Raw genomic sequence first — 12,710 nt, 5'->3', positions numbered from 1 at the left:
TTGTTGCCTTGACTGCACAGTCACACCCATCTCTTTCCAGAGGGCAACACCCTTCATATGTTTGTGGACTTGCCTGCTGGTTCATCACTTCTGACTATCCTTCTATAGCATGGTACAAAGGCTCCTGGGGAAGTCAATTCCACTAACTGCGCCATATTTCCTACTTGGCCTTAAGCCGGTTATTGTCAAATATGCGCAAGCTAAACTACTCCAATATATTCTATTGGCAGGGAGAATCCATATTGCTTCTAACTAGAAGAAACCAAATATTTCAGCATCAGATGTTATTGGACATGTTGATATGATCATGCTCCATGAAAAGATCAATACCACTTTTTCAGATAACTGTCTGCATTTTGACAGAGTATGGCTCCTATTCAAGTGAAAAGGAGCGGGTTGCATTTCCCGGCACCATCGCTGCAGTGTACAGAGCTCTGTATGCAGTTTCCGGTTTGTACAGTGTAGAAGTGGCACCTGGAACTGCAGCCTCCCCCCCCCCCCCATCTACTTGACTAGGAACAGCTGTATGCTTAGTATATGGCTTGTGGTAGGATGGAGTCTGCATGTTGGACCCCAACCAATCTGATCCAGGTGACCTATCCTGTGGACATGTCATTATAAGGTGTCTCCAGATCCTGGACAACCACTGTCTACTACACGTTGATCTGCTTTCAGGATTATTCAAATTTACATATACCCCTATGTGTCAACCAATTTAACCAAAACAAGGCCTTTGTGTATACGGTTACCATGTTTCAAGGAAACTTTCTTGGAAATTTACTTCATACCTGAAGTCCTTAGTTGTTTCCTGATAAGAAATCACTGACATCTATTGTTCTCACTATAACCTCTTGTCCCTCCGGTACTACCAGCTGATAAAATAGCCAAGAATTTTGGCATAGATTCACATTTATTACAACTACCTCCAGCTCTGATATAAAGTTGGAAATTGCACAGATAAATTCTATTCTTATTATACAGTTCAATGAAAAAATTCTTCTCCGTCACTTTACTGTATATGTTTTTTTTTGTTTTTTTTTTATTAAGGAATGCATAAACAGTATGCAGTGAGCGTCCCCTAGTGGTGGTGGCAGGAAACCAGATAATTAAACTTTATTATAAAAGGATTATTAAATAGGAACAACAATAGAACCCAGTTGGTCTTTGTGTAGCATTGCTAAAAATAGATATAACTATCTATACATAACTATGTAAAAGGCTGAAATAAATTTTTTGTTCACATTTTGATATTTCTTCTTTCTTTGGTGGGCTGAATTTATGTTCAAGAAAAATAAAATATATAATTTCCATATTACAGTGAATTCTAAAATATGCCTTTTATTATTTAAAGGAATTTTATCATTTAAAATCCTGTTTTTAACTAAGCCCACATCGGAATAGTCTTAAGAAAGACTATTCTTCCCTCTACCTTTAGAATTCTTCTCCCATGCCACCATTCGGTAGATATCCGGGTTTTTGTTATTATGCTGATGAGTCTCCAGACAGCACAGAGGGCGTTCTCCCATGCTCAAACAGCACTGGGGGCATCCCCTGTGGCCAAAGGAAAATGGCCCACAGACATGCGCAGTTGGCACGCTTGGATGAAGACGTGATGGTGACGAGGGAGGAGAGGCGGTCTCAAGAAGAAGATGGAGGGTGGCGCTGGAGAGTTTTCAAGCCTTAAGGCTATTCTGACGCAGGCTTAGTTAAAAAAACCGGGATTCTAATGATAGATTCCCTTTAACTTACTAAGTAACTGCAACTGTTAAGGTAAGGAATTAATCTAGGCACATATGAAAAACTATGTTCTATCTAGTGCGGTGCCAGAAGGATGTCGCATGTGACAGATTCTTTCTTGGATGGGCTTGAGTCCTTAAGGCATACCCTGCACCGCATACCCTGCACCTCAGACCCCCACACTAGGAAAAACAGTGCATCAGTAATGCCTGGCAGTGTTCCTTTAAATACAAGTTCTAATCAGAAAAATTATATATGCAGCACCAACTACAGGCATTCAAGTGTCATGTACCCCCTTTAAAATTACGATCAAATACTTACTGCTTGGACTATATGTCTTGGAATAATCAGCTCATCCTAAAATGACTCAACTTTTTAATTTTTTTTTTTTCAATTAAGAGAAAACTTAATTGTTGGGATGATCTTTTCTAGTGATCATCACATAGTCTTCCTTGGCATCCTCTTGTATGTTAAATATATCAACTAAATGGGTATCAGCCACTGGAGAAGGGGCCGTGAAGTGATTGTCCTCTGTTTTGATATTTGTCAATTTCATACACTCACTTTCAGGTGGAATGTATGTGGAGTTGGGTGGCTCTTGGAGCTTATTCTCTGTACTTTGAGCCCAAGTAGCTGGTTTACTGGAGATATTTAACATGGAAAAATCAGAAGACAGGGAGACTGGGCTGGCACCCTCCTTAGACTTCCGGAATGCCCACCTTAACTCCTTTTTACTGGAATCACAGCTGTCAGAAAACTGTATTGAGTCTGGTGGTATTGTTTCCTCAATAGGGTAAGCCAAGGATTCTCCGGACACGTTCTGCATTTTCAGTTTTGTCACCACACGCTCTTGTTTAGTTGGCACAATGACTTCACTGGTATAGTCATTAAGCAGAAGAGATTTTGGAGGGTCCACTTTATCTGTAAAAGTCATAATGTCAATGTTGTCACTTTGTAGACCACAAGTAACCTTCTCAGCATGGCCTCCGCCCGATAGGTGGGTTGATCCAGGGTCTCTTTCAGGGGATTTTGAGACAATTGGTTCTCCCGAGACTGAGACTGGTGTTGTCCATTCCATGGGCTTGTTTTGTTTGCTGTGTAATGGGAAAATTGGCTTTTGGGCCAAGTTAAGGTCATTGTACTTATTAAGGAACTCGTAACTGTCCATGTGGCTGCTGGTATGGGTTATGCTCAGGTCAGCAGCCTCTGTAGTGTCATTATTACTGGTGACATTGCTGGTAACATCTACAGCTGTTCTGCTTGTATTCTCAGCAGTGTCACCAGTATGATCTCTCCCACTGTTTGCTTTAGTGTGGCATCCATTGACCAGTAGACTTACAGAGGCAGACCTATCTTCGTTCATGAGCCTAAGTAAGTTTTCACACTGAATTCTACACAGGTACAATTCAAAGGCTGTCTTTTTGGCCTCTTCAGTGTTTATGTTGCCTCCAATAGTATATTCTGTGTCTGATGCTATAGTGTAGCCCACTTGTTGAAGGATCTGCCTGATCATTACTTCTGGGATTACAGGCTCCACAAAATAGACAAAATTTCCAGTAAATTTCTGCAAACAAAAAAAATAAATAAATCATATTTATATCACAGTTAAACATGAAATTAAACATATCAGACATGTTCAAAAGCAAAGTGTATGCATCACAAAAGCAGAGAAAGCAATGCATTGCAACAATCTTCTCATAGGTTGCGAGTTATAAAATACTGGGACTTGTAATTGTTTACCCTAGGTTTACACTGGTGTCAGGTCTCCATCGTTCGGAGCCACATAGGGACCCGAGAGATGTAGAGCCTGTCCACTTAAGGCTGTGGCCCCTTTTAATGTAAATGTGTGAACTGGCTGGCAAAAACCAGTGTTTTACAGTAACTGAGAAGTATATGGGATTTGAGCTAATCCCATCCACTCATTGCAGAAAAACACCCGCAGCGAACATGCAAAACCATTGTGTTTTTGTAAATTGCAGTATGTCAATTACACCTATGGAAACGCTGGGGTTTTCTCATGTAGGTATAATTGAAGCAGAAAGTCTGCAGAAGAAAACTCTGCAGACTTTCTGTTAAAAGCGCTGCGGTTCGGGGGGGCAACATGGTGGCTCAGTAGTTAGCACTGCAGCCTTGCAGTGCTGGAGTCCTGGGTTCGAATCCTGCCAGGAACAACATCTGCAAGGAGTTTGTATGTTCTCCCCATGTTTGCATGGATTTCCTCCCATTCCCATATGGGGCTCACAATCTACATTAAAAAAAAAAAAAAAAAAAAGCGCTGTGGTTCGCTGCAGAGGGCCTTAGCCTAAAGAGAGGTTATTCACGGACCCCATAGACTATAATGGACTTTGCAGGACTTTTCTCTCCGCCAATTTTAGGCAGAATCGGCGGCGGAGTCTCCTACAGAAACTCCAACACAGATGTGAACCTAGCCTTAACCACTTCAGTACCGGTCCAATTTGTGGTCCAGGACCAGACACATTTTAGGTTTATTTTGTATGAGCAGTTTTGAGGGCTGTAACATTTTTCTCAAACGTCTCATTCAACTAGTTTTTGCGTCTTTTTTCAGGGACACATAGGGCTTTATTTGTATGTTGTTTTTATTTGTTTTAAATGTGTTTTAATTTTTTTTATATCCAGGAAAATATATATAAAAAAAAAAATAGGAGGGAAATTGTGTCTGGTTTTCACTTTTCTTTTTTTTTATTTAATAACACAAAGTGCTACTGAAAAATTGGGGCTAAATGTATCAGCATTAGCAGTTTTTACGAAGCCCTGGACCCTAAGGGAGCCCAGAGGTCCCTCTGCCATATACAACTATTCTAAATAGCACAAGGTGGGTAGGGGCCCCATTACAGATTTTGCATTGGTCCAGGAGCAAGTTATGCCTCTACTTCGGGCCCCCACCAATCAACAGAACAAAGTGAATGGGGATGAATTCCAATACCAGGTACAACCACATACTGTATAGAGAGGTGTCACTAGGTTTCAATAAATATTGTTTAGTAAAAACACACTAAAACACAACTAATACTGATGTTAAGAATTGCTTAATATTTGGTATTTCCCCTAATTCAAGTAAAAAATGTGCAGTGTTAATTTAATATATTTACTCCTTATGCTAGGTTCACACTAGCACACGAAGTCCGTTCTGCATGCAGAAGACGGAAAGCTGTCAGACCGGGTCCGGTCGTGTGCGCCAGTGAGCGTTTTATGCGCTCCGCCGTGAAACCGTTTTTTTTTTTAAAACCGGACACAGAGTACTGCATGTCAGACTCTGTGTCCGATTAAAAAAAAAATGGTTTCGCGACGGAGCGCATAAAACGCTCACTGGCGCACAAGGCCGGACATCTTTCAAACCCATTCAAATGAAACCTGCATGAACGGAGACTGGGGCGCAGATATGAACGAGCCCTTACTTTTTCATTGGTTCAGACTGTTCTCAAGGTGGGGGCCACATTACTGCTTCCAGAACACAGTGATGTTCTCAGTAGACAGCGAATATGATGCTTCATCATCGTCTTCTTCCGGCGGTTCAAATCCAATCAGTTCAAATCCGGAGCGTGTGCAGTAGCGCTCCCTCTAGAGCTACTGTAAACGTTCCGGCACCATTTTTCTCAATGGCAGTGCGCACGTACTGGATTTGATACGCCGGAAGAAGACGATGATGAAGCCGGGGAAGAGCCAGGGCCGGAAGGCGTCATCGAAAGAAGAAGAAGGCGTGCCAGAAGATGACGTTGGATCGTGCATCACTGCCCATCGCGCACGATAGGTATGATTTACATACATGCTTTTATAGTTTTATTATAAAATGGGGGGGGGGGGGGCTCATACAGCATAATTTTGCTGGTAGAGCCCCTTTAAGTCTTTAGATCATAATATAAGTTCTCTACGGATGACAGGACTTCTCTAGCTGGGGTTCCTACTGTTAGAGCACTGTAGTTTATTGCAGCATAGGCACTTGAACTACCTGATGGGTGACTGTAGTACAGATCACTGTGTTTTAAGGATGCTTTCAGCACATTCAAACTTCCCATCCTATATATCCAAAGCCTTCATTACTGCTTCAACAGCCCATGGTACATTATTAGCTTGTAGGAATAGCAAATTCATTTTTCAGGACTAAAATATTGAAGATCTATTCTTAGGACAGGTCTTCGATATCAGATTGATGGGGATTTAACACCCAGGACCCCTACTGATCAGCTGTATAGTTATCGATGATGGTGTAAAAGTGTTTTAGATAAGGTCACCAATGTTCGGAGGTAGTATAGAATTTTTATGGATTGCATTTGTAGTCTTTCTGCATAAGATCAGCACAGTAGAATGAATCTATCTTGTTGTTCTCTATTCCTCTCCGCATGCATAGATTTAGTGCTGGGAGCAGTGGCCTATCTAAAGTAGAAAATCTGTAAAAGCCGTCAATAAAAACTGTATACTAAGAATTCTTTTGTAACTAAAAACCTGGTAACCTTGTCTTAGAGGAGCGCTGCACAGATCCTTTATTTTATGTTATATTACAAGTTTGCCTATTCTGAATTATACACCTGGGTAGGATGCCACCAGGAGGGGGAGTTGCATATGGAGTTATGGAAGACTGGTCCTTACGTATAGGCAGAGTTTACGCTAAAAATAATTTCAAAGGTATTGAAACCTGTCATCGGGGGTCCGTCACTGGTATAGGACCACATGAATGTGGTCATCTGACAGAAAGCAGAACTTCAGAAAATACAAGTTACTTCTCAAATTATTAAAAGAGAACTTCACAAAAATGTCTATTCATCATTGACGTCTGTAGTATTTCCAGAATACCTCTGAAATCCGGTGTATGAGATCTTACAGTATTCTTACTTCTAGAAGAAACACTTCCTTCGGAGTTCCCCTTTTAATAGATACGTTTCGGTTCAGATAATCGACACACATGAGAAGCTCCAGATATTTGTCATCTGTTTTGTTCTTAATAATATATATTTTTCATTAGGGATCACATGTGAAGTGAAGCAAATGGGGTTGGGGTCTCAGATTTTGGATGTAAATGGTTCATTAAGTTTAATGTGAACTGATCCTCCTCCAGGAAGACAAAGTCCAATGAAAGTGAATGAAAATGTCTGTAATTGGTTATCTCTATTCAGTCTGCTGGGTCTGGTCCATTGAAACTCTTTGCATTGGTGGCCATTTAAAGGGATTGCATAGAATTAACAGAAAGGGTTTGTTATGTGATGTTTTATTACTCTGCTCGATACTGCATCAATAGCTGACACTGCCTATAGAACAAGTGGCGCCATTTGTGGACATCCTGAACAAGCTCTTTAAGATCAAGACAGATCTACTATAGTCTGCTACACTAGGAAATAGAACTGATAGAAAGTTGTTTCCAGATGTTTACAAAGTTCTTAAGGATAAGGCCCTATGAGATGCCCCGCAGCAATAAAGCGCTGCGGGAAAAACCACGGCGGGAACTCATCGTGATTCTTCCCGCAGCACTTTAAACAGAAAGTTTGCAGAGTTTTCTTCTGCGGAATTTCTGTTGTAATTATACCTATGGGGAAACTGCCGGCATTTCCGTAGGCAGCGCTGCACCTCCCATGATGCGACTTGAAGCGACCGCTTCAGGCGGCGCTATGCCAGGGCCCGGGGGGGGGAAGGGGGGGGGGGCGGCATTTTTGCTTACCTAAGCCAGTCCAGGACAAGCTGTCCTGGACTGGCTTAGCGTCACCGTCTCGGCAGCCTGGCATGGGAAGCGAGAGGTGGATTGGGGAGGCCCTGTGGACGCAGCGCTGCTCCAGCGGCCTCCGCTTACGCTCAGGCAGAGAGCAGGTCCTGTCACTGCCTGCTAACGCCACTCCATCACGACCCCTTCGCTCCGCCCCGCCCCCTCCTCCCGGGAGGAAGGGGAGGGCGGCTTTCTGTCGTCCGCCTCAGGCAGCAAAAAAGGTAGGTTCACCCCTGTCTGTAGGTATAATTGACATGCTGTGATTTTCAAAAATGCGCTGCCCTTAGAAACTACAGCAGTTTTTACCACAAAACGGGCATGGGATTCACTAGAGTCCCATCCAGTCTGCCTATACTGTAAAACACTGCGATTTTTCCCACAGCGTTTTCCAGGCAAATTTTTTATTTTTTTGAAAAGGTCTATTAGTGCAAGTAATGGGTTAATAAGTACACCCATATACCTTTAGCAGTGTTTTGAGTGATTTCTGGGTGTCTGTGGGTGCAACTGGCATCCTTTGCATTTGTTTACATGCTATAGCTACCTGCTTTGTAGCTTCAACACTACTCCCCCCTCACTGACCGCTCCCTTTCACTCTATTACACTCCCTCCCTGTCTCCCTAGCTATCCCCCCCAACACTAGCCTTTCCCAACTAAACACCCCACCACCACATCATACTTACCTTACCTCTGGGAGACGGCTCCTCCTTCTCTTTCAGTGTGCACAGGCTGGAGATGTCTCTTCCTCTCTGCAAGTGCGTACACAGACCGGAAGTACCTCTGACACCTGCGCATCAGAGATGGAGTGCCATCTACTGCACAAGTGTTGCAAGCACCTACAGACTGCGCAAGCGCTAGCAGAGAGGAAGAGGGAAGGAGCTATTCCCGTAGAAGAGTCATAGATATGATGGGGTTTTGGGGGGAGGGGAGTAATCGTGACTTTCCGTTTTGGAAATGGGGAAAAGGAACGTCACCGGAATATCAGAGAGTGACCGCCTCAGGGGATATGAGTGATGGGGGGGAAGGGGGTTTAGTTTAGGGGTTAATTTTTTATTTTATACCAGATAACCCCTTTAAACTGACCATGCACATGAGACATATTTGCAGATCATTGAAAGGTCCAGGTTATTTTGGTAGCATCTGTCATTAAACTCGTGTGTAGGAGCACCAGAGATTAGTGATAGATTTCACCTAATTTATCTGAATCAGTCAAAGGTAAAATACCTGCAGATAACTCTCCTATGTGAATGGCTAGCTCTAGGTGTGCACTGATAAACCCCCTACTCCTTAAGGCTAAGGCCCCATTTAGCCAGCCGCAGCAAAAAAAAACAACAAAACAATAAACACACTGTGGAAAAGACAGTGGCTGAAACGGATCACTTTTTTTTTTTCTTTCTGCAGTGTTTTTCACTTCCAATTTGCAGGTATTGTAAAACACAGCTTTTTTTGTTGCGGCTCGCAATGTGAGGCCCCCGGCCTATGGCTGCCCTCACATTAACTGAATCTCAGATGTGAGATTCTGCTCAGGGCCCCACAGGACAGAAACAGCACGAGTTGTCCGCTGTGGAAAAAAAATCATGGCATTTTACAGCAAGTGCAAAGTGGAAGGGATTCTAGTGTATTTCATGCCTAATTTGCGGTAAAAATCGCGGTGCGAACATGCTGCGATTTCCAAAATCGGCGAGGTTTTGAAAATCGCGGCATGTCAATTATACCTATGGAAATGCCAGTGATTTCCCCATAGGTATAATTGTAACAGAAAGTCAACGGAGGAAAACTCTGCAAACTTTCTATTTAAAGCGTTGCGGGAAGAATAGGGATGTGTTGCCACTGCAGTTTTTCCTGCAGCGCTTTTCTGCTGCGGGACCTTAGGCTAAGTCTATGTTTGAGGTGGATTAACCAGCCTGTAAACAATACCGAGAGGCAGACTCTTATCATTATAGTTATCTATGATGTTAGGAGTCCCTGCCTCTCTGCTGCTTACTTTCCTATACTGTATTCAGTCCCGACTCTCCGCTACATACTGTCCCATAGTGTAATCCGTCCGTGCCTTTCCGCTACATACTGTCAAATAGTGTAATCCGTCCCTGCCTTTCCGTTACATACTGTCCCATACTGTATTCAGCCCCTGCCTTTCCGCTACGTACTGTCCCATACTGTATTCAGCCCCTGCCTTTCCGCTACATACTGTCCTATACTGTATTCAGCCCCTGCGTTTCCGCTACATACTGTCCCATACTGTACTCAGTCCCTGCCTTTCCGCTACATACGGTCCCATACTGTACTCAGTCCCTGCCTCTCCGCTACATACTGTCCCATACTATACTCAGTCCCGCCTCTCCGCTACATACTGTCCCATACTGTACTCAGTCCCTGCCTCTCCACTACATACTGTCCCATACTGTACTCAGTCCCTGCCTCTCCGCTACATACGGTCCCATACTGTACTCAGTCCCGCCTCTCCACTACATACTGTCCCATACTGTACTCAGTCCCGCCTCTCCGCTACATACAGTCCCATACTGTACTCAGTCCCTGTCTCTCCACTACATACTGTCCCATACTATACTCAGTCCCGCCTCTCCGCTACATACTGTCCCATACTGTACTCAGTCCCTGCCTCTCCACTACATACTGTCCCATACTGTACTCAGTCCCTGCCTCTCCGCTACATACGGTCCCATACTGTACTCAGTCCCGCCTCTCCACTACATACGGTTCCATACTGTACTCAGTCCCTGCCTCTCCTCTACATACTGTCCCATACTGTACTCAGTCCCTGCCTCTCCGCTACATACGGTCCCATACTGTACTCAGTCCCTGCCTCTCCGCTACATACAGTCCCATACTGTACTCAGTCCCTGCCTCTCCGCTACATACAGTCCCATACTGTACTCAGTCCCGCCTCTCCGCTACATACTGTTCCATACTGTACTCAGTCCTGCCTCTCCGCTACATACTGTTCCATACTGTACTCAGTCCCTGCCTCTCCGCTACATACAGTCCCATACTGTACTCAGTCCCGCCTCTCCGCTACATACAGTCCCATACTGTACTCAGTCCCGCCTCTCCGCTACATACTGTTCCATACTGTACTCAGTCCTGCCTCTCCGCTACATACGGTCCCATACTGTACTCAGTCCCGCTTTTCCACTACATACTGTCCCATACTGTACTCAGTCCCGCCTCTCCGCTACATACAGTCCCATACTGTACTCAGTCCCTGTCTCTCCACTACATACTGTCCCATACTGTACTCAGTCCCTGCCTCTCCGCTACATACGGTCCCATACTGTACTCAGTCCCTGCCTCTCCGCTACATACAGTCCCATACTGTACTCAGTCCCTGCCTCTCCGCTACATATAGTCCCATACTGTACTCAGTCCCGCCTCTCCGCTACATACTGTTCCATACTGTACTCAGTCATCATCTTTATTAAACATATAAACAATTAAAACCATATAGACTCTTACACAAGCCTAATCACTCATGGATATAACCAAGATCCCAAAACAAAAAGCAAAGTCCATCCGAAAAAAGGGACAGATGCCAAATGTAATCGAAATACCCCACAACACTATACAAAGATATGGGCAAAATGTACAATAGTAACAAAATATTAATGTCCAAATACCGAGCAGCCAGGAAAGGGATCGCCAACCCAACACGTGTCGCATGTGCGTTTTACATGTGATGGGGCTGTAATCCCTATGGATTTATTTTGTTATTATTCTACACTTGGGATTTGTGCATTTTTGGTGATTTTGCTATTTTTCTGAGGATCCTATGTATTTCCCTGGCTGAATTTGCTCGTGTAAGATTCTATATAGATTGCTTATATGTTATAATAAAGATGATGCCTTGTTTTCTCATTTTGTTCTCTTATGTTTCACTTTTTAGTGTGTTACATAACATTGATCGTCAGGAGTTTACTAAACACTCTAAACCCAGTAGATTATTTTGGTGCCCTTGGTGATAATGTTAAAGGTAGTTCACATGATCACTTACTTCCTAAAACAGTACCACACCTGTTCTCAGGTTGTGTTGGCTACTGCAGCTCAAAGTTACTCTCGTCAGTGGGGTCAAGCTGCAATACTAGACACAACCTATGGATAGGCGTGGCACTGTTTTCACAAGGAAGCAAGCAGCCATGTTTTTCTAATGTTGCACAACCCCTGTATTGCTTGAATACTATTTTTTCCTGTTCATTTTAGGATAGATAGGACGTCCAGAGCCTTTCGGTTGACAGGTCAGGCTTGGAGTTCTAGTCACACAAGTGCTTTTAGCAGCCAGGGCATGCTGGGGGTAGTAGATTTGCAGCATCTGGATAGTCATATGTTGGATCACAGCCATAGATGTATACAAGTAAAATTAGGTATCACAGTTTATACTTAGGGTGCATTGTAATGTAGCAAGAGCTGCATGTGCATAAAGCCCCAGCAGCATGCGGCGGCCAATGGTTGCACAATGAGTCTGTGTTTACCTGTATTATAGTGCTGCTATATTGGAGCGTTGACTAAAATAGTATAGAAGTCCCCATTGTGCATTTCCCACAGCTGCAGGTTGCTCTTTGTTGTTTTCTTACCTTTAGTGTCCTGATCTCCTTCCTCCATGGGAACAGAAATAAGTTGACACAGATCAGCTCGAGGATTGCACAGCCCTTCATCATCTTCTTCAGCACTTCCACCCTCGGCTCCTGCTTTTTGTTCTCTAAGTTCTGTTTGATGAGCTGGGAGTAGAAGCCCCCCAGAGCTGCAGGGGAGTCACAGAGCTGAGTGTCCCCCCTGTACTCCAGCTTCTCATCACACAAGGTGACGTTGCCTTCATGGCTCCTGGATTCATAGTGGGAGATGTAATCCTGGTAGAGTTTCTGTCTGTCTGCAATGCTCTTCATGTTTGTGGCTTCCCTTCCTGTTAAGTTCAGCATGAGGAAGTTACTAGTTGTCAGGCCCAGCCTCCAGCTCCCTCTGTACCATTGGCTGGGTGTGTGCACTGGGCGAAGTCACATAGGGCAGGCTCTGTGCCACCCACACTGCACAGGCCTGGAAGTCTGAAGCAAAAGTGAAAGCTGTTCCTCTGGGATGTTTAGGGATATAGCACAGCCGAGCCTGTAATTCCACTCCAAGAAAGCAGAATATAGGCCGTATTCACACACATTTTTGTGGCAGTTTTTCTGGGCTTATAATCATGAATGTTTCCAAGTGTTTTTTTTGTGGATTCTGATAAAGAGGACCTTTAACTACCTCTGCCAACGCTAACTCTTTC

General features: G+C 43.9%; 1 protein-coding gene across 1 annotated transcript; it reads right to left on the bottom strand.

Moving 5' to 3' along the window:
• Positions 1–1,043: 1,043 nt before the first annotated feature.
• LOC142213577 (uncharacterized) lies at positions 1,044–12,364 on the bottom strand. Its single transcript, XM_075281955.1, has 2 exons — positions 12,031–12,364; positions 1,044–3,301 (listed from the first exon to the last, which is right to left on the bottom strand). The coding sequence occupies exons 1-2, from the start codon at positions 12,337–12,339 to the stop codon at positions 2,144–2,146; spliced, it is 1,467 nt and encodes a 488-aa protein (XP_075138056.1). The 5' UTR covers positions 12,340–12,364; the 3' UTR covers positions 1,044–2,143.
• Positions 12,365–12,710: the final 346 nt, after the last annotated feature.

The sequence above is a fragment of the Leptodactylus fuscus genome, chromosome 7, assembly GCF_031893055.1.
Source record: "Leptodactylus fuscus isolate aLepFus1 chromosome 7, aLepFus1.hap2, whole genome shotgun sequence".
NCBI classification, from domain to species: domain Eukaryota; kingdom Metazoa; phylum Chordata; class Amphibia; order Anura; family Leptodactylidae; genus Leptodactylus; species Leptodactylus fuscus.
The sequence above is the reverse complement of the archived record's forward strand: the minus strand, read 5'-3'. Positions and strand labels throughout refer to the sequence as shown.

Excerpts from the sequence above, each read along its gene's own strand:
- LOC142213577 (XM_075281955.1), bottom strand. The coding sequence starts at position 12,339 with ATGAAGAGCATTGCAGACAGACAGAAACTCTACCAGGATTACATCTCC. Across the intron at positions 3,302-12,030 it reads AGGAGATCAGGACACTAAAG|AAATTTACTGGAAATTTTGT; the intron begins GTAAGAAAACAA and ends TTTTGTTTGCAG.